Source organism: Ovis aries, chromosome 15 (genome assembly GCF_016772045.2).
Source record: "Ovis aries strain OAR_USU_Benz2616 breed Rambouillet chromosome 15, ARS-UI_Ramb_v3.0, whole genome shotgun sequence".
NCBI lineage: Eukaryota > Metazoa > Chordata > Mammalia > Artiodactyla > Bovidae > Ovis > Ovis aries.
In genome coordinates, this window is record NC_056068.1 from 75,943,502 (window position 1) to 75,965,443 (window position 21,942).

The window sequence follows — 21,942 nt, forward strand, 5'->3', positions numbered from 1 at the left end:
CCTCCTCCACCAGGAAACGGGACAGTTTTGCCTGAATCTCTTAATTTGTTTTCCCCCCATACAAGTGTGTTCATGTTTATGGGCTCCCTGGCTCACTCCCCAGCAGTTTGTAGTCATTATTCTCTGGACTTTGGTCTCGGATATTAGAATGTGTTTCATCTGCCGTAGGTGACGCTCCACGCTCCACTGCTTTTTCTGTTACATTACTAACAACTCTTCTGTTGGTTTCAGCCTTTAGCCAAGCCCACCCCGTCCACACCCTACCCTCTCCCTGTCTTTTATTGATGCTCTGTTGACTTTGTGTGTCTCTGTTAGTTCAGTTTTCTGAGCACCTGCAGAGAATTAACCATCTCTACTGGCTGCTGGGGATCACCCAGGCCTTTGATCTGTTTGGTCTCTGTACTTTGGGAAACGTTGAAGGACTCTGAAACCGCACCAAAGCACATAAAAGGTGCTGTTATCCCTGTAGCCTGACCTTCCAGACTAGCTCTACTTAGGGACCAAAAGGTATTCATGTCAACACAGATGTAGATGCCGCCCGTTAAATGTTGGCTACGTACCACATACTGTTCTGTGCACCTAACATGACTGTCTTATTCAGTCCTTACGTGTAGGCCTAGAAAGCCACACGTGAACTGACTCCAGTGATCTCTCCAGCCTCACCCCTTAGTCCTTTCTGCTTGGCTCTGGCTGTAGCCCCACTGGCTTCTGGGCTGTTCCTATTACCCGCCAGGCCCGTTCCTTCCGTGTGGCCTTTGCAGCAGCTGTCCCCTCTGCCAGGAAGGCTTTTCCCTCAGAGGTCTGCCAAAGTTACTTTTTAACTTTCTCCAAGTCCTTGCTTGGTACCATCTTTACGAAACCTAACTGGACTCCTTTCACTTTTCACTTTCATGCATTGGAGAAGGAAATGGCAACCCGCTCCAGTGTGCTTGCCTGGAGAAGCCCAGGGATGGCGGGGCCTGGTGGGCTGCCGTCTCTGGGGTCGCACAGAGTTAGACACGAGTGAAGTGACCTGGCCGCAGCAGCAGCAGCCTCCTCCCTATAAAACGACGCTACAACTGCTACCTCACACGCCTTCCCCAGTTTCCTCTGTTCTATTTTTCCCACTCGACTTACTTACTAACTATATAGTTACTTATTTTGTTTATCTGTCTTCTCCCAACATAAGGTAAGCTTCAGGAGGGCAAAGAACTTGTCTGTTTGTGCCCTAACATGTCCTAAGCACCTAAAAAGCAGTATCGGGCACATTTAGATGTTCCATGATTCCTGCTAAATGGATGAACTTTGTCCCTTCAAGAATCCTGTGAGGTGGATGTTTCTGTTGTTTCCATTTAAAGATGATGGAATTAAAGCTCAAAGAATGTAAGTAACTAATTTGCCCACATCACTCAGCTATTAAGTAATGGAACCGAGATCTGAAGCCAGGATTAACTAACTCCAAAGAATGTGCTTTCAAACACTAGGTCAACAGTTCTCAGACTTTTTGTTTTTTAATTTTTTGGCGGTCCCATGCAGCCTGCAGAATCTTAGATCCCTGACCAGGGATGGAACCCATGGCCCCCTGCAGTGGAAGCAGAGTCTTAACCATTGGACCACCAAGGAAGTCCCATCAAACTTTGTTTACGTTATTTTTAAAGAGTTTTTTCTTAATTTGTTTATTTTTGGTTGCGCTGGGTCTTCATTGCTGCAGGCAGGCTCTCTCTAGGAGCCGCGAGCGGGGGGCTGCTCCTCTCTGTGGTGTGGGGGCTTCTCGCCAGGGCGGCTCCCCCGGTTGCAGAGCGCCGGCTCTAAGCACCCGGGCTTCAGGGGCTGAGCACAGGCATTCAGTACATGTGGTGCTCCGGCTCTGATTGCTCGGCAGCCTGTGGGATCTTCCCAGGCCAGAGGTCAAACCCACGTCTTCTGCATCGGCCGGCAGAGCCGGTACCCACTGTACCACCAGGGAAGTCCTCCCACCAAGCGTGGATACACATTAAAAGTCACCTGAGCTATTTATTTAAATGCACATTCACACATCCTGACCTTGAGGAGTCTGATTCTGTAGGTCTGAGATACAGATGCTCCATGAACCATACTGGGAGAGACCTTGGGATACACTACATTGCATTTAACGGCTTGGGATCTTTATAAGGAGATGTAGAAATGAAGTCCACGGGACATGTTCTGCGTGCCTACTATGTACCAGTCCCTGTGGCATATAAAAGCAAGTGAGATGAGTCCTCACTCTCAAGATCCAATCTTTCAGTAGTAACGGGGCAGCCAGATACATATATTATTAAAAAATCATGGAATACTAAAAACCACAGGCTTCAGATTCAGGCAAAGCTGGAATGGCAGATGACATTACCTCCCCGTGTCTGCAACTAAAATGAGAACAGCAATATTTACCTAATACGACAGTAATGAGGGATTAAATGAGGTAATGTGTGTATAGAATTCAGAAAGGTAGTTTAAAAACAGATAACCAACATCAGGAGGCAGTGGATAAAAAGTGATAAATAAGTGGCTTAGAAACAGTAAACACAGAAAAACTCAGAAGGAGAGACTGACCATTTTACAACCTTCTGTTTCATGGTTAGAGTACCAAAATTTTTTTATCATTTTTAATATAACTTACATGGAAATCTTTTCAAAATACATTTAAATAAATATATAATTCTACTCTCTGCATTCTTTTCTCCCCCTGCATTCATAAATTGAACTTCTCTTGCACCTAAGTATATACTTGTGAATTACATTTTGCTGGAAAACACTGCTGCCATCAAAGCTCATGGAAGTGTACCTTAAAAGCATCAATTGTCTTTTGAATATTTCTCCTTTTCAATCAAGTTTCTATCATGCTGTTAATGCCTAATTTCTCACTGCTGTCCTAGCACCTGCCTTTTATACTTCCTTTTCCTCTCCCAGGGTACTTTGTCTAGTCTGTACTGGGCTTAGAAACTAGATGGCCAAGCTTATTAAAAACTGTGAGTATAATCAGGGCATTTCTCGAAAGCCTGTACGTTAACCACATAAGCTTTAGTGTGTGAACTTTGTGACATCTGTTTTGCCTACTTAGAGGCTTATTGGCATCTAGATATTTGAGACTTCCTATTAGTTAAGTTGTGAATACATTTAGTGGACTTCCTTGGTGGCCCAAGGGTTAAGATTCCACTATCCAATGTAGGGTGTGCGAGTTCTGATTCCTCGCTGGTCAGGGAGTTGAGATTCCCACATGCCTCATGGCCAAAAAACCAAAACATTAAAAAAGGAGCATAAAAACATAAAAAACATTGTAACAAATTCAATAAAGACTTTAAAAATGGTTCACATAAAAAAAAATAACTTAAAATGCATTAGGTATTACTGTGTAGGGTACAGACAACCTGGAAAATCCATTTTTGTTCTCAGGATCGGAATTTAGTCCATTTTGTGGCTGTGTAACTTAGAAGAGCCTTGGAGATCACAAGGCCGTAAATCTGGCCTCTTGCTCTCAAGTGGGTAACTGATCGTTACCTCCATTTTACAGATGAAGAAACTGAGGCCTAAAGAGTAAGGAGCTTGCTCCAGTGAGGTAGCCCAGCAGAGCCAAGGCAGGGTTCCAAGTCTCCTGAGCCTCCCTTCCCCTCTGCTCAGCCACACTGCTCCCAGGAGGAAACAAAGAATCATCATGGGCTGTAGAAAGGAAGGAAGACCATCAATAACTGTGACTAAAAGGCAGTGAAGTCTGATTAGTATTGTAACTGATCAGTTTTAGCCCTGACTTTGATAAGTGTCTCCCCCCACCCCCCGACCCCTGCTTACTGTGCCCCATGGGCCCAAACTGTGAGCATGTGTAAGGCAGAGCCAAGCAGCATTCTAACAAGATCCAGAAGCATGTTAAGGATTTTAAAAGATGATTATCAGCTTTGCAAACTCTTTTCATTATGGACAAACCAAGTGACTTAGAGAGGGCAGACAGAGCCCCTGAGAATGAGGGCATGGAAGTGGCTTTCGGAAGATGCAGAATTGACATTTTCTCTGGACAGCTGGCTGGTCTGCTTGCTCGCTCTGACAGCTTTACTGAGATATAATTTTCATACCATTAGTCTGGGTGGCTTTTGTGAAGTACATTTTAGTCTGATTGTGAGAAAATGCAAATCACCCATAATCCCCAAACCCAGAGTTAACCACCATTATTAACACTTTGATGTAGCCCATTCTTTTTTCTGTGCAAGTTTATAGCCTTTTTTTTTTTCTTATAAAGCAAAAATGAGATCATACTGTATACAATTTTTTTTGCTCTCTCCCTGAATAATTATGAGGTTATCTAGTTTATTTCTTTTCATCTTCATCTTGTTTAGTCAGATGTCATAAATCTTTATCGTAAATGCTTCCAGAGAGAAATTCTACATCTGGGGTTGAAAATTCACATGCCTGCAGCAGGCAGACAGGTAATATATGGAGCACAGGTGTTACTCAGTGCAATGCATTGTGGGTACCTGACAAGGGCGTCCTCTGCCCAGCTCAGCTGATCATGGCCGTGAAGGAATGGCCTTTCTAAGAATAATTTTTGGGGGGGCTTCCCTGGTGGCTCAGTGGTAAAGAATCCGCCTGCCAATGCAGGAGACACAGGTTCGATCCGTGATCCTGGAAGATGGATGCCACATGTCAAGGAGCAGCTAAGCCCATGCACTGTAACTATTGAGCCCGTGCTCTGGAGCCCAGGAGCCGAAACTGCTAAAGCCTGTGCACCCAAGAGCCCCTGTTCCACTGCAAGAGAGGCCACCGCGCTGAGACACGCCCACACTGCGTCCAGAGAGAAGCCCCCACTCTCTGCAATTAGAGAAAAGCCAGCGAGCAACAAAGACCCAGCACAGCCAGAGAGAACATAAAATTACTTTTGTAAAAGCTTGGAAAGGGATATCTGAAACCTAGATTGAATTATGGGAATTGTCTTGATTTTTTAATGTTTTAACTCAAAAAATTAAAAAATACAGTTCAAACCAAACAAACCTGTGTTCCAGCCATATTCTGTCTCAGTGAATGCCAAGAGCTTCCCAAGCATCATCTCACTTAATCATCACGGAAGTCTTGTTCATCTTACAATTACTTATTGAGAACCAACAGTGAATAAAAGAATCAAAATCTTTGCCTTCCTGGAGCTTACATTCTAGTAGGGAGATAAATAGAATACTACTGTATCCTAGTAGGTAATAAGTTAAAAAATATATAATACGTCATACAGTGATAAGTACTGTGGAAAAAAATAAAGCAGGAGAATGAGACAGGGAATAGGGGTAGGGGAGTGGCTGTTTTAAATACTTGTGGCCCCAAAGGCTTTACTGCTAGGATGGCATTTGAGGAGAGACCTGAAGGAAGTCACCACAATACAGAGATAAGTGAAGACAGCAGGTACAAAAGCTTGAGACAAGAACATGCGTGACATATTCAAGAAACAGCAAAGCCGTGTGGCTGGAATGGTCTGAGCAAGGGGTGAGTAAGAGATGCAGTTTGGGCCCCCACTGGATGGAGTCCGAGAAGGATGAAGTCTTATCCTACTTTACAGATGTGAAAACTAGGGCTCAAAGAATTTTGCCCTTGCCACATAGCAAGGAAATAACAGGTATTTTGAACTCAGGCCTGTCTTTAATTCCAAATCTCATGCCGTTAGTGACTACGTGTGCTGCACTAGAAGGCAGTAATGTGGGTTTATAGCATCCTCACTCTTCTAGCAAGTTCTGTGTTCAGTTCAGTTCAGTCACTCAGTCGTGTCCGACTCTTTGCGACCCCATGAATCGCAGCACGCCAGGCCTCCCTGTCCATCGCCAACTCCCAGAGTCCACCCAGACTTACGTGCATTGAGTCCGTGATGCCATCCAGCCATCTCATCCCCTGTCGTCCCCTTCTTCTCCTGCCCCCAATCCCTCCCAGCATCAGAGTCTTTCCCAATGAGACAACTCTTCACATGAGGTGGCCAAAGTATTGGAGTTTCAGTCTCAGCATCAGTCCTTCCAAGGAACACCCAGGATTGGTCTCCTTTAGGATGGACTGGTTGGATCTCCTTGCAGTCCAAGGGACTCTCAAGAGTCTTCTCCAACACCATGGTTCAAAAGCATCAATTCTTCAGCACTTAGCTCTCTTCACAGTCCAACTCTCACATCCATACATGACCACAGGAAAAACCATAGCCTTGACTAGATGGACCTTTGTTAGCAAAGTAATATCTCTGCTTTTTAATATGCTATCTAGGTTGGTCATAACTTTCTTTCCAAGGAGTAAGCGTCTTTTAATTTCATGGCTGAAATCACCATCTGCAGTGATTTTGGAGCCCCCCAAAATAAAATCTGACACTGTTTCCACTGTTTCCCCATCTATTTCCCATGAAGTGATGGAACAAGATGCCATGATCTTCATTTTCTGAATGTTGAGCTTTAAGCCAACTTTTTTACTCTCCTCTTTCACCTTCATCAAGAGACGTTTTAGTTCCTCTTCACTTTCTGCCATAAGGGTGGTGTCATCTGCATATCTGAGATTATTGATATTTCTCCCAGCAGTCTTGATAACAGCTTGTGCTTCCTCCAGCCCAGCATTTCTCATGATGTACTCGGCATATAAGTTAAATAAGCAGGGTGACAATATACAGCCTTGACACCTAGATTCAAATTATGTCCTCCCTGATTTTTAGGTTGCTGCCTTAACCACAGAGAATTAAGGTTAACGAATCCTAGAATGCTAGATCCAAATAGAACCCTGAGGATTATTGAGACAAATAATTTGCAGTTTTTTATATAGTTCTGAATGGTCTTACTTTTTTTCCTTTTTCTACGGTCTTACTTTTTTAAGAGCTGTCAATGTCTGCCCACTGCTCATATTTTTGTTTGATTTTTCTAAAATGGGTTATGCTTACATACTTTAAAACATATTTAAACTTAGTTTGATCGACCCCAATCATTTATATGTGAGGCATGACAGAAGAAGAAACTGCGGTACAAAGAGTTGGTGCCCAGTTGGGACTCCCTTGGTGGTGAAGAATCTGCCTTGAGATTCAGGGGACATGAGTGCGATCCCTGGTCAGCGCACTAAGATCCTACATGCCTCAGAGCAACCAAGCCCAAGCACCGCAGCTAGAGAGTCTGTGCCCTGAAACTAAGACTTGAAGCAGCCAAATAAATATTTAAAAAAAAAAAAAAAGAGTTGGTGCCCAGTTGAAGGCCACACGTCAATGGGCACACCGAGTAACTTATCCAAACGCTGTAAGACCAGACTTTGTCTTCTAGCATGTTTATGACTGAAAGAAACTGGGTGGGTTCATCCTTTGATGCCACTGGGGTATTTTTTTTTTTTTTTTACCTGTTTCCTTTCCTTTTGTATGCCTGCCAGCTGCACTGAAAGATGAGGATCCGAGTTGAGACAGCCCAACCATTGTGTCGTTTCCCAGCATGGAGAGCCGCTAGCATTTGGTTTGAATCTTTATTAAAGTGAGATGAGTGATTCACTCGTGTTACAGGCAAAGACTCTTCTACCAGGAAAACCATACTTTGACAAAGAGGATGGCTTTAAGGAACAGAAACTGCTAACATCAATTTCCTTTCCCATCCAATCCCAAAAAAAGTCAGACACTCTGTGTCTCTGGACACCTCTTTCTCTGACCCACACATATACATATAATTATAGATACGGTGCAATATATATGCCCGCAGAAGGCAGGAAACAGCGGGGACGGCAAAGGTGGGTTCATCTGGAGAAGTGCATGTTTATCTGCATCCAGCCCTCTCTCTGCTTCCTTCTGTGTTTGTTTGTGAAATCTGTTTTTTTAGTTCATGGGTAGCCAGAAATGCATCATCCTTGGTGGAAGTTAGTGGATTCTGACAAGAGAACAGGCTGTGGTCTTTATAAATACGCCTACAGGCTGGCAACAGCCTTCCCCTACTCGCGCCATCACTGAGAACCAGGGAACTTAGATTGTTTTTTATTTTTAGTCTGTCTTGGTTCGGCTCACCCTCTGTGAGTAACTCTGTTAGCCACCGCTTCTTAGTATATTTATTTAGAAAAGAAGGAAAATGCATTTTAAGCAAAACAAATGCATAATCTGTTCCACTTCTTATTTATTCTATGGCTACTTTGGACAGCAGAAAGCCCAGAAAAATAATAACTTTTATTGGGTTTTGTTTTCTGTGGCTTGCTTTCTCAGACAAGTCCTCATCAGATAATTTTGCTGATAGCTTATAAAACTCCATGCCAAATTTTTTTTAAGCCTCATTTTATTTTTTATTTTTTTAACTATATATGTTTTATTGAAGTATAGTTGACTTCTGTTGTTTCAGGTTGTCAGCCTCATTTTAAATTGGAAAAGGAAAAAAGGTAGTTGGAATTATTTTTTATGTACATTCAATATACTTTTGCTAACCTAAGCCTGGGCCTGTTACCATTGCAGACACAGGCTTCTAATGACTCAGCGTGTTTGTTGTGTTTGTTTCCCTTCTCTGTTTTCTTTTAGAGATTAGCAGCGGGTCACCTAAAATAGAAGGGCCTTCTCAGTTTGACTGGAGGGGGCAACCAGGAAGCTGGGAGCCAGACACACCACATCTGACCGTGGGGTCAGCCTAGGAGAAGGATGCTAGAAAGAGGTAGAATGCCCGGTGGTAGATTTCAACGTAACCGAAATGACAATAGTAGCGTCTGCAGCTAACATTCACTGCATTCTCACTACTGAATTCTCTGGGAGAGATAAAAGCAGGCTGAGAGCCCGGGGTCCCAGGGACCGTATGGCATCACAGGGAACTGGCCTCCACAGTAGAAAGAGGCCATTCCCTGGAGTGGGAAGCTTGATTGGACCCTGTCTCTACCGCTTACTTGGTGATTTTATCCCTGAATGAGGCTGACTTTCTTCATCTATAAAAACGGGAATACTTTTATTCCCACTTTCCTCTTTCTGCCCCACAGGTTTCTTATGAAGATCAAAAGTGGTAATGCGTATGAAAATGGTTTGCATAATTATACAGCCTCTCTGTAAATATGACTCATCATTACTTTTAATTGTAAGAAGAGAGGGTTGGCAGCGCACTGACTATCCAGGAAGATGGTGTGCACCTGCCTTGGGGCAGGAAGTCTGTTATTCACTCGTCAATAAGAACAAAGGCAGCGAGAGAAAATAATTATGCGATAAGGTATAAGATGGTTCTAGCCACCCACTGGCTGGAGCTGGAGAGCTTCCATGAACTGAGCCTTTGTTCTGCAGGTGCCATCCCGCCTGCGTGCCTCAGACACCGGAGTAGGCACTCTGCTGAACGCTTGCCCGGTGCCGTGTACTAGAACGTGAAGTTTACTACCCCTCTCTTTTTGATCGCCTGTTCGAATCCTCTCAAGAGCTCTTCATGATCAGTATTAGCATCATCTTTATTCACAGTCATATGATGATGATTTATGGCCGTTTCTAGTGGGCATGCTCACTGCTACATGGCTACTTAGCTTCAGCACCAGGATTTAGATCCTGGTCGGCTGAGTCAGGACCCGCACCCTTAGCCATACGCTGTATGACATCCACTCGGGGTCAGGGCCAGCGATTTATAAGCCGTCCTGCACAGAGCCGGGCGTGTTATTTTGCTTGCATAGGTATTTGTTTCTTTGGTTGTGGCAGGTCTTAGTTGCGGCGTGCAGGACGTTCACTGCGGCACGTGGGTCCTCTCCTTGCTAGTGAAGCCTTTCCTCTAGCCGCCGCGTACCGGCTCAGGAGCTGGGGTGCGTGGGTAGAGCCCACAGTTTCAAAGTAGTTCCTCAGGCCTTCTCCCCCAGCCTCCTCACCCCCACACCTCTAGTAAAGGCTGTTGAGGACAAAGTTAGGTCAGAAAAGGCTTGTTTTTATCTGTTATACGTTAAGTTTCCTTATAGGACTTCCTTTTGGTGGGGGGAGAGCAGGGGTGCACCTTCTGGCTGGTGCGATCATAGTTCCCGGACTGCGGATTGAACTCACACCCTTGGCGGTGAGAGGGCAGAATCCGAGGATGGCCGGGGAGCTCCCAAGGTTTCCTTTTCTTTTTTTAAAGTGAATTGTTGTATTGTTTGGACACAAAGTCATGTGTGACTCTTTTGCGACCCCACGGACTGCAGCCCGCCAGGCTCCTCTGTCCATGGGGTTTCCCGGCCAAGAAGACTGGAGCGGGTTGCCATTTGCTTCTCCGGGGGATCTTCCCGACCCAAGGATCCAACCCAGGTCCCCTGCATTGGCAGGTGGATTCTTTACCACTGAGTCACCAGGGAAGCCCCTTTAAAAAGTGTATCTGTTTAAAAATTTTGTTCAGCCCTCACATACCACAACGTTCTTATTTTATAGGTGAGGAAATGGAGGTCCAAAAAACCTGTGGCCAGAATCACAGAATTAGTTTTTTGCAGAACTCAGACCAAGTTTTTTTTTCTGTACATCAGGAGGTATCTTTGTGGGAAAACAGACTTAAAAAAAAAAAAAGGCTTGAAAATCCTCATTTCGGCCATTACAACCCTAGGTGGCTCAGATGGTAAAGAAGGTGCCCGCGGAGCAGGAGATTCAGGCTGGGTGGGGAAGTGCCCCTGGAGCAGGGAATGGCAACTCACTCCAGTATTCTTGCCTGGCGGATGCCATGAACAAGAGGATCCTGGCAGGCCAAGGGGTCGTAAAGGGTCGGACATGACTGAGCAACTAACACACACTCAGCAGGAAATTTTAAATACTGCCTGCTTTTCAAAAATTGAGTGAGGTGTTCCAGATATGCCACCATCGAGAGGGCAGGATTTTCCTCTCACCCTTACTTCATCCTCCAGCTCTTGCGCCTGTTTGACCGTTTCTGTTGTATTAAAAACAGAAGTGGCTCATAGGAGTTTGCGGTGGTCCCTACTTCTTCCAGGATGAAAATTACACTTCGGCTCTGAAACCTCTGCCTCCAAAGGCACTCCCTTTTGTGAACGCTAGGCTTGAGGTAGCTTCCTTGAAGGGCTACTGGGCTCTTTAGGAAAGCTGCCTCCATGTCCTCAGTAAACCATCTGGAAATCATGCCCGTGCCCGAGGAGCCAGCCCTGTTGCTCCTGGAGAGAGACTCTTCTTTTCTCCTAGCTGGTGCCTCCTTTCACAATGTCACCTGTCTCCCCAGCCTGGGCACAGGCAGCCTGTTGGGTTTCACGTGGTCATCAGAGCTAAGGCAGTGCCCCCCGCCCCTGCCAGCCCCAGGCCTTGCCCCGGTCCTCCACCTCTCAGCAGCTGCATCATGACGTCCAGAAGAGAGGGTGGCACCCTGAGGGTCTGGCCCAGTCTGGAGGGTTCTTCCATGCCAGCCCAGCCCTCCGGTTCAGTCCCGCAGCCCCTCACCTGATCAGACTGCTGGGATGTGCCGAACACAATCCCTGGGGAAGAGCTTTCAGACCCTGATTAGAAATGCTCATGTCTCTTTAAATCTTTGTATAAGAGTTTCTGGGGACTTTGTCGTTATTGGTGGAAGTGCTGCGTCTTCACTGCTGCACTCGGGGTTTTTCTAGTAGTGGTGAGCCGGGAGCTACTCTGGTTGCCGTGCACGAGCTTCTCAGCGTGGTGGCTTCTGTCGTTGCAGAGCCCGGGCTCCAGGGCCCACGGACTCAGGACTTGTGGCTCACGGGCTTAGTTGTCCCCTGTGGGATCTTCCTGGATCCGGGATCAAAGCCATGTCCCCTGCATTGGCAGGTGAATTCTTAACCACTGGACCCCCTGGGACGTCTCCCTGGGGAATTTCTTTTGTTCATTCTAAAATTCGGGGCAAAATTGTTACTGTACCTGATTTAATACTTTGCCTAGAATGTATGTACTGGTCAAGAAGTAATAGTCACTTGGTGTTGGGCTTTGTTATAATCAAATATGAAAACGAAAGAGTCTGGCTCTCTGCCCCTGTTTGAACACACTTCGCAGAGCCTGGAGACTAATGAGTTGGCAAAGAGTTGCATTAATAATGCCCCACAGGTGTCACTGGGAGCCATTGCTGCTTCTCATTCCTTTTGTAAAATCATTTCCCTTTCAGTAAACTATCATTTCCCTCCATTTACAATATAAAACAACCGTGCTATCAAAGAAGATAAAATTTAAGAACACAGCCTGCCCTTCCTCTGAGGTTTTGCTGGACAAGAACATCCCCCGTGGATGTTTGCAGTTTTCCTGTGTCTCATGGTACCCAGTGCTACATGAGGGGTGAAGCTGTCAGATGTCTCGCCGCCTCCCCCTACTCCCCCCTCTCTCCCTTCCCCTCCTTGCAGAGTAGCGCTGAGATATTTACTCAGCTGCGGACTGGTACCAAAGCCTCAGTGCCCTGGGGAAAGGAAGGGGTGGTATGGTCATGCCCTGAATTATCCATGTCCTTCCGAGCATCTCTTGGCAGAGCAGCCTGGCTGGGGGGCAAGTGTCATTTGGAAGGAGACTTCACAACCCCTGCATGAAAGAACATAAACACAATGGCAACTGAAAATTGGAGAGTCCACTCATGGGCTGCGGTGTTCTCTGGACTCTGTGGTAGTTCCTACTGAGATCATGCAGCCAACCAACTAGAGGCTGTTCAGTCCTCTGGGATTCCCCGTGGCTTGGGAGCATTTCATTATCTCCGGCTCCTGTCCCAGCCCTCAGCCTGAAGGCACTCATGCAAATGAACTCAGACTAAACCCCAGTTCCTCCTCCAGACTTTCGGAGGTAAAAATAAATAAATAAAAATAAAAACAACCCTCGATTCAGTCAGGCTTGGGGGAAGGCTTCTATGAGTAAGGGACAAAGATATGGCCCTTGTTCCTTCATCCTTGCTTTCTTGACACCACTGTGACCCTGCAAAGGGCACCATTTCCCAGGGAGAGCAAAGAGGCATCTGAATCTTCAACCACACACCGCCGCAGTTCTTCGGACCAAATGTGTGGACCCACATGGTGGTCTGTGAGGAAGATGTAGAGATGACTCAGCTGCCCCCACAGAGCTTCAGAGCCCAGCGTTTCCACACCAGGAAGGCAAGACCAGATGGAGAAAAGACAAGAGAAGGTCTTCAATCCTTCTTTTCCAAGAAGCCCTTGAACATATTGAGCGTGACTAATTTCTGACGAGATGAGTTTTCTCAGCCATCATAACCTCATCCATCACTCTCTAGGATTAGAGTGGGACAGCTGAGAAAAGAATATTTTGAGTCAGGGGTTGGGTGTGTTGAAAACTTCAGTATTCTTTCCAGAGTTGTAACAGGGCACGCATGCCAAAGCACTTCAGTCGTGTCCGACTCTTTGAGACCCTGCGGAGCCCTCCAGACTCCTCTGTCCCTGGGATTCCGCGGGCAAGAATGCTGGAGTGGGTTGCCACGCTCTCCTCCAGGGGATCTTCCTGACCCAGAGTCAAACCCGAGCCTCTGTGGCTTCCTGCACTGGCAGGCAGGTTCTTAACCACTAGCGCCACCTGGGAAGCCCCAGAGTTTTAACAGTGGTAAACTGAATGCCTAAGAAGCGAACCCTAGGCTTCCTCTGATTTTCATGGTAAAACTGCTTATCTGTTCCAGTGAAAATAAGTATTCAGGTTGATTGGACTGAGCGCTTGCTAAGAAAGTGCTAGCTGTCAGCGAGGCCATGGAGTGTAGTTACACCTGCTGTAGTTCATTCAGTTCACTGAGAGCCGGGTTACCCAACCAACCAGCACATTTTCCATTTCCAGCACCCAGCACCTCTTCGCACTACCCTAAATTTACAGTCATGCCTCCTGTGTCTGGAAACCCCTCGTCTCTGTGTTCACGCGGCGACCAGAAACTCGTCCCTCCGAATTTAACCTGGGTCACTGTGCGGTGCGTGCTTTATTCATTTGTTCTTTCAGCGGCTGTTTAGTACTATAATCCGACATTGTGCTGAGGACTTTAGTTAGGTCCAAAGATGCCTTAATGTCAGGACTTCAGTTAATAATTATTAAACAATTCTCCCATTTACTGAACATTTTGATAATTTTTTAGAAACACCTCATATACAAATTACCTCCTTTTATTTTTATAACAATCCCATTAGACAGGTACTGTTGTTAGTCACATTACTAAGAGGAAACCAAGGTTCAGAAAAGTTGTCTAGGGAATTCCCCAGTAGGCCAGTGGTGGGGACGCCGAGCTTTTACTGCTGAGGCCACAGATTCTATCCTGGTAGAGGGTCTAAGATCCCACAAGCTGCAGCCAAAAACAGGAAAAGGAAACAGAAGTTGTCTAACTTGTCCAAGTCACGCCGGCGGTAACTAGCGGGACCAGGTTTTGAAGCCAGGTCATCTGATTACGAAGTCTGGGCTCTGCAATAACACAACTGCCCTGCCCACCCGCAAGGTATCTGTATTTTTGTGTTGTTGTTCAGTGGCTAAGTTGTGTCTGACTCTGTGACCCCATGGACTGCAGCATGCCAGGCTCCTCTGCCTTCCACTGACTCCCAAAGCCAGTTTCGTGTCCATTGAGTCAGTGATGCTCTCTAACCATCTCGTCCTCTGCTGCCCTCTCCTCCCCCTGCCCTCAGTCTCTCCCAGCATCACAGTCTTTTCCAGTGAGTCAGCTCTTTGCATCAGGTGGCCAAAGTATTGGAGCTTCAGCTTCAGCATCAGTCCTTCCAATGAATATTCAGGACTGATTTCCCTTAGGATTGACTGGTTGGATCTGCTTGCAGTCCAGGGACTCTCAAGAGTCTCCCACATCACAATTCAAAAGCATCAATTCTTCAATGCTCAGCCTTCTTTATGGACCAACTCTCACATCCATGCATGACTACTGGAAAAACTATAGCTTTGACTATACAGAACTTTGTCGGCATAGTAATGTCTCTGCTTTTTAATACACTGTATAGGTTTTCATAACTTTCCTTCCAAGAAACAAGCGTCTTTTAATTTCACGGCTGCAGTCACCATCCACAGTGATTTTGGAGCCCAAGAAAATAAAATTTGTCACAGCTTCCACTTTTTCCCCTTCTATTTGCCATAACGTGATGGGACCGGATGCCATTTTTGAGTGTTGAGTTTCAAGTTAGCTTTTTCACTCCCCTCACCAAGAGGCTCTTTAGTTTCTCTTCACTGTCTGCCATTAGAGTGGTATCATCTGCGTGTCGAAGGTTATTGATATTTCTCCTGGCAGTCTTGATTCCAGCTTGTGATTCAGCCAGACCAGCATTTCTCATGATGCACTCTGCATATAAGTTAAATAAGCAGGGTGACACTGTACAGCCTTGACGTATTCCTTTCCCAGTTTGGAACCAGTCTGTTGTTCCATGTCCGGTTCTAACTGTTGCTTCTTGACCTGCATACAGGTTTCTCAGGAGACAAGTAAGGTGGTCTGGTATTCCCATCTCTTTCAGAATTTTCCACAGTTTGTTGTGATCCCCACAGGCAAATCCACACACCCAAAAAAATGAGATGGTTGGATGGCATCACCAACTTGATAGACATGAGTTTGAGCAAGGTCTGGGCCTTGGTGATGGACAGGGAAGCCTGGTGTGCTGCAGTTCATAGGGTCGCAAAGAGTCAGACACAACTTGAGCGACTGAACTGAACTGAACACAGTCAAAGGCTTTAGGGTAGTCAATGAAGCAGAAGTAGATGTTTTTCTGGAACTCCCTTGCTTTCTCCATGATCCAACAAATGTTGGCAATTTGATCTCTGGTTCCTCTGCCTCTTGTAAATGCAGCTTTTACTTCTGGAAGTTCTTGATTCATATACTGCTAAAGCCTAGCTTGAAGGATTTTGCGCATAACTGTATCAGCATGTAGAATGAGCTCAGTTGTACAGTAGTTTGAGCTTTCTTTGCTCTTCTTTGAGATTGGAATGGAAACTGACCTTTTCCAGTCTGGTGTCCACTGAGTTATCCAAATTTGCTGACATATTGAGTGCAGCACTTTAACAGCATCATCTTTTAGGATTTGAAATAGCTCAGCTGGAATTCAGTTACCTCCGTTAGCTTTATTCATAGTAATGCTTCCTAAGGCCCACTTGACGTCACACTCCAGGATGTCTGGCTCTAGGTGAGTGACTGTGCTATCATGGTTATCTGGGTCATGAACACCTTTCTTATATGGTTTCTCTGTGTATTCTTGCCACCTCTTCTTAATCACTTCTGCTTCTGTTAGGTCCTTGCTGTTCCTGTCCTTTGTTGTGCCATTCCTTGCATGAAATATTCCCTTAATACCTCCAGTTTTCTTGAACAGATCTCTAGTCTTTCCCATTCTGTTGTTTTCCTCTATCTGTATTTTACCTTAGATATAAAGTCTGCAAGTCACCTGGCATAAATAATCCTATCATCAGAAGTCACGTCCCCCACAAACCTGTCAGATCCTACCTGCTAGAGTATGACTCACTGGACCTTGAATGCTAAACTAGCAAACATCTGAATCTCATAAAGAAACCTTGTTTCTTTATTTCTGAAATAATAATATCAAATACTAACAGAGCACTTATGATGGCACCCTTGTTCTCAGTAGTTTAACTCAGAACAACTGTATGATGTTGGTTATCCTTATCCCCACTTTATAGATGTTGAAACTGAGGCATAGAACGCTTAAAGGTCAGTACTTTGAAATCAGTGGCAAGGCTTGGATCTGGACCCAGGCAGTCGAACTCCAGAGTCCATGCCGGGAGCCACGACGCAGTACCGAGCAGCCTCCTGAGATGATAGGATGGAGCGGGGTTGAGACCTTTGGTCCCCGAGCCAGGCACACAGTCACTGGGGCTCTTAGGAGGTTTAGAATAAGAAAGATGAACAGCTGTGGCCACCCACAAAAAGAGCAGCACCAGTTTGCGGGGAATGTTGATTTTGATCTTATACCAAACTCGTCTCATGTCTTTGCCTTTGAACTTTTCAGGACCTGGGGGATTCCTTTAGAGCAGGCATCTGGAGGTGCACACCGCTTGCCTTCCTGCACCTGCCGGGGTGGAGCGCCGGCAGTGGGTGGGATTCGTGGTGTAGCCGCCGCTCAGGTGTACTCATTCCTGCCTCCCCGTGGCCCCCAGCCCAGCACAGGCCGCAATGCTGGAGCTTCAGTCTTTCCTGTTGACAGTAATTAGAACCTTTCAGACTCAATTTCTTACATGCAAAAAAATCCCAATTCACTTGAATTGTCTCCTTGATCCTGTTCACCTGGAGCTATTTAGTCCCTACAGTTTGTTTGGAGTGGAGAACAAGCTTTTAAGCCTTCACCCATTACCGTTGATAAGATCAAGGTGCAGAAAATGTTAGTTGGGTAAACTTCGGAGCCAGACTGCCGGAGCTTGGGTTCCAGTTCCACCAGTTAAGCATGATCTGAGTTTTTGTATCTGTGAAATGGGGATAACCGCAGTGAAGATTAGATGAGACAGCACACGTAACACCCTTGGAAGAACTGTGTCTGGTCCAGAGTAAGTGCCCAGTAAGTGTTCACCCTAGGTATTATTATCATCATTAAGCCCATCCAGCCCTTGGGCCCAAAAGGCTACCCACTCCAGTATTCTGGCCTGGAGAATTCCATGGCCTGTATAGTCCATGGGGTCGCAAAGAGTCGGACACGACTGAGCGACTTTCACTTCACTTCCTTTCCCCTCCCAGCCGAGGAAGCCAAGGCTCTGGAAAGCCAAACATGCTCCTCCTGTCCCCCACGCTCTGGACCCTTGTCTCCTCACTTCCCAGATAATTTCATCTCTCTAAGCCTTCATGTCCTTACCTGTGCAGTAGGGCTGAGACTACTGGAGTCTATCTCATGAGGTTGTCGTGAAGTTAAGCAGGCTACTTCAGAGCCTGAGCACAGAGCTCAGTGATTGTCTGACTCACTATTATTCCCGAAGCACAAAGGGGCTGCCTGCAAGGCTGGTCTTCGAGATCTTGGAGAGCTCTTTAGAGCCAAAGGACCCGAAGGCAGGAGCATTTAGGATTAACCAATGGCTGAGTTGGAGCCTCTGAGCTGGGGAGGCCGCCAGCTTGTTGGGAATGGCGTGCGTGCTAAGTCTCTTCAGTCGTGTCCAACTCTGTGCAACCCTATGGACTGTATAGCCCACCAGGCTCCTCTGTCCATGGGATTCTCCAGGCCAGAATACTGGAGTGGGTTGCCATGCCCTCCTCCATATATTGTTGTTCTTGTTGTTTAGTTGCTAAGCCATGTCCAATTCTTTTGCAACACCATGGGCTGTAGCCCCTCAGGCTCTTCTGTCCATGGGATTTCCCAGGCAAGAATACTGGAGTGAGTTGCCATTTCCTTCTCCAGGGGATCTTCCTGGGAACGGAGCAGGCATGAAATGCAGACTGCAGAAGAATATTCAAGAACAGGTTTGACTCAAACAAGCTGACAGAATTTCCAAGGCAGAACACTCCTGGGGGTTTAAGCTTTAAACTCAGCAAGAAACTTCTTCCTCCTCTCATCTCCTGCCTTTGCCCCCAGGATTTAAAACCAAAACCAAGCGATTTCCCTGGTGGTCCAGTGGCTAAGACTCCATGCTCCTGATGCAGGGGGCCTGGGTTCAGTCCCTGGTCAGGGAGCTAGATTCCACATGGCCCAACTAAAGATCTGGCATGCCATGACTGAAGATCCCGAGGGCCACCACTAAGACCCAGCACGGCCAGAAATGAAATAAGTAAATGAATGAGCACTAAAAACAAAGCCAAGCAGCTGCTGTTGTTTGGCATTACTGTGCCCTAGACATTCCGCCTAGTACTTTCTAGACATCATCTCTTTTATCTTGACTTGAGCCCTGAAAGGTAGGTATCGTCATTCTTGTTTCACAGATGAGAAACTGAGATTTAGAGGGAATGAGCAATTTGCCCAAGGTTGCCTACCTGGGGAACCAAAGAGCCGAGGTTTGACCCTGAGCCGGAGGGACAGGGGAAGAACAGCTCTCCTTTGCTCATCAATGCTCTGATTCCGGGACAAGACTTAACTGCTCACCCTTCTCCCAGATACCCACTGTGCAACCCAGGAGTGTTTCCAAGTGACAGATGCGTCTCCTTTGAAAGCATCTGGCCTTGTTATTATCCTGAGTCTGCTTTAATAGAACTGCTGTCTTAAAGAAATAGAACTGCTGTCTTCCACAGTTAAGGTAGCCAGAGTTGTGTGTCTGCCTGCACTTTCACTCATCTCTTTATCTGACTGTCTTCCCCACTTTACATTTGGGAATGTCAAGTTCCAGAAGTGGTAAACAGGATGTATTCTGTTTTTCTGAGTGTATTTAGTATTTCCCAGAACTGTCGATGCTTTGGAGAAGAACAAAATTATTTTCGTAAGTTACTCTTCTGTCCTTAGAAAGCAAGTATTTGAAACATGTGAGTTAGAATGTCATCAAGAACCTAAAAAATGCTGAGGGCAGGAAAACCAGGGGGCTAGAGGCTAAGATGGAGTCCCAGCGTGGTGTTTCTTGATTAAATAAGCGGGGGGTGGGGGGCAGGTGTCACAACTCTCTCTCAGCTTCTCATTTTCCTTCATGCTGTTTATCTTCCCAAGAGTATCTTGCAGATAATTTGGGGGATAAATATGAATAACTGGGGAATACTTTGGCCCGCCCTAAGAATGGTATCAGATCCATCCACCAAATCTTAGCCTCAGTTCAATTCAGTTCAGTTGCTCAGTCATGTCCAACTCCTGCGACCCCATGGACTGTAGCCCACCAGGCTCCTCTGTCCATGGGATTCTCCAGGCAAGGATACTGGAGTGGGTTGCCATTTCCTCCTCTAAATCTTAGCCTCGAAGAGCTTTAATGATTCAAAGACAGAACTCACTCCTCTCTGCACAGGGAGCTTTGGAGTGAGAGGAAAGCAGGAGCGCATTCGATTCGGTGGCTTTTCCTCGTTTCGTTTTTCCTGTCCTCACCCCAAGTCCGCGAGCCCACAAGTAGCTGTTACTCTTTCCCCTGAAGAACAAAGCCTCCGACTAGGCTGGTGCCCGAGGTCAGGCGAGCGAGGAGAGGGAAGCACGACCCCCCCTCCCGCCCCGTTGTGGCCGAGATGAAGGCCACAAGCCGTCCTGGTCCTCTGACCCACCCTGGCGCTGACGCTGTCCCCTTGCTGTCCCCTCGCTGTCCCTGACTGGCAGTGCGGTTAGTCTGATGCTGTGCCTTCACCTTGAATTGAGCCTTGATGAAAAAGGAATAGGAAACCCAGGCCTGTCCCTGGGGATTTGGGGTTTTTATCTTGGAAAAGCATCAACCGAACTCGCTGGGACAGGAGATCTGGATTCCTGTGGCTTGAGCTAACTTAGGTCCAGAGAAGCCGAGTGCCTGTGATCACCATCTTCATTCCCCCAGCGTGGCCTTGCCCTCTGGGCTCCCTTCTCTCACCCAGGCTCCCGGTTAGGAGGGCTTCTGGGTTGCTCCATCCTGCTTTACGGTCAGCACGTCCTTCCGTATTTGAAATGCTTTGGTATATGGAATACTTGTGGGTTGAAGCTGCCTGACTGATCTAAAATCCCTCAGCTTTGGGACAAGCAATAACAAAACAAGTTTTTTTTTTTCTTTTCTTTTTTAATTTTAATTGGAAGATAATTGCTTTACCATATTGTGATGGTTTCTGCCATACATCAACATAAATTGGCCATCTGTGTACATGTGTCCCTCCGTCTGAGCCCCCCTTCCACCTCCCTCCCCACCCTGTCTGTCCAGGTTGTCCCAGAGCCCCGGCTTTGGGTGCCCTGCTTCATACATCAAAGTCACACTGGTTATCTGTTTTGCATATGGTAATGTATAAATGCCATGGACAGAGGACCCTGGTAGGCTGCAGTCCATGGGGTCACTGAGGGCCGGACACAACTGAACAACTTCACTTTCACTTTTCACTTTCATGCATTGGAAAAGGAAATGGCAACCCACTCCAATGTTCTTGCCTGGAGAATCCCAGGGACGTGGGAGCCTGGTGGGCAGCTGTCTATGGGGTTGCACAGAGTCGGACACGACTGAAGTGACTTAGCATAGCAATGTATATGTTTCAATGCTAGTCTCTCAAATCATCCCGAAACAGCTTTTAAGCGTCAGTGTATTTCCCCTCCCCTGACATTCTACAAAGCCCTCAGTTTACCTCTCTGGGTTTTCTGCTGAGCCACGGAGCCTCATCCTGGCTCATCTCTCCCAGAGCACTGCTTCTGTATATCGGAAGTCATTTGGTCGCCTTGATTGTAGACCTTGAGTCTTGGCTTCCTACAGTAAGATGGCCAGATTTGTGTGTGGGCATCCAAAAGAAGCCAGCCTGCCCAGTACTGGATGGCAGGGCAAGAAGGGCTGTGGGTCGCCCTGCTAACTCTTCTCCCCCATACATTGCAAGGCTGCCTCTGCCTCAGCACTGCTTCCAGATATTCTGTGCATGGTCTTTGGGCATGTTGTGGTGAAGACTACTATGCCAGAGAATTTCAGCAAACGTAGCCAGCTTTGAAATAACTCATTTTTGTGGATTTTCAGACACCAGGAAAATCAAACTGAGAAGGCTAATAAAGTTGCCCCTCTAATTCTCCCCTCTTACACAACCATCTCTCAAACCAGTGAAGCTCCTTTGACCAAAATGTTGTAGCTGGGTGCCTCCCATCCTGGAAAAACTTTGTAGAAATATTGATCGTAAAATATCATCCTTGGGTTAACACAACCTTAATAGTGACTCACCTTGATCCATGTTGATGTGTGGCAGGAACCAGCATAATATTATAAAGCAATAATCCTCCAATAAAAATTTGTTTAAACAAGAGCAGTTCTACTAGGGTATGTCTGAAACCCCTGAAATGACCGGAGAGACTGCAGTGACTTCCCACTCTGAGGTCTGACTCCTTCCTCTCCATTTCGCTGCAGATTTGCTGACCATGAGGGAATATCACTGCTTGCTGCAATTACTGTGCCCGGATTTCCCACTGGAGCTCACTCAGAAGGCCGCCAGGTATGTCTCCCGGGCTCCCGAAGTAAACTCAGCCCCCTCTCTGGCTCGGGCTTCTGAGAGATAACTGCGACGTATGCAGACAAACACACATTAGGAGAGAGTAAAACCGATAGGGAAGGAACTGGCATTTGGAGAGGGGTCTATTTGGGATTTG

At 46.4% G+C, this 21,942-nt stretch overlaps 1 protein-coding gene across 3 annotated transcripts in view; it reads left to right on the forward strand.

Annotated features, from left to right (window-relative positions):
• CSTPP1 (centriolar satellite-associated tubulin polyglutamylase complex regulator 1) overlaps positions 1–21,942 on the forward strand; it is a 212,818-nt gene that overhangs the window by 164,979 nt on the left and 25,897 nt on the right. For all 3 annotated transcript variants that reach the window (XM_060400082.1, XM_060400081.1, XM_027979708.2), the window contains one exon: positions 21,704–21,788. In XM_060400082.1, coding sequence (XP_060256065.1) covers positions 21,704–21,788 — 85 coding nt within the window. The remainder of the gene's footprint in view (positions 1–21,703; positions 21,789–21,942) is intronic.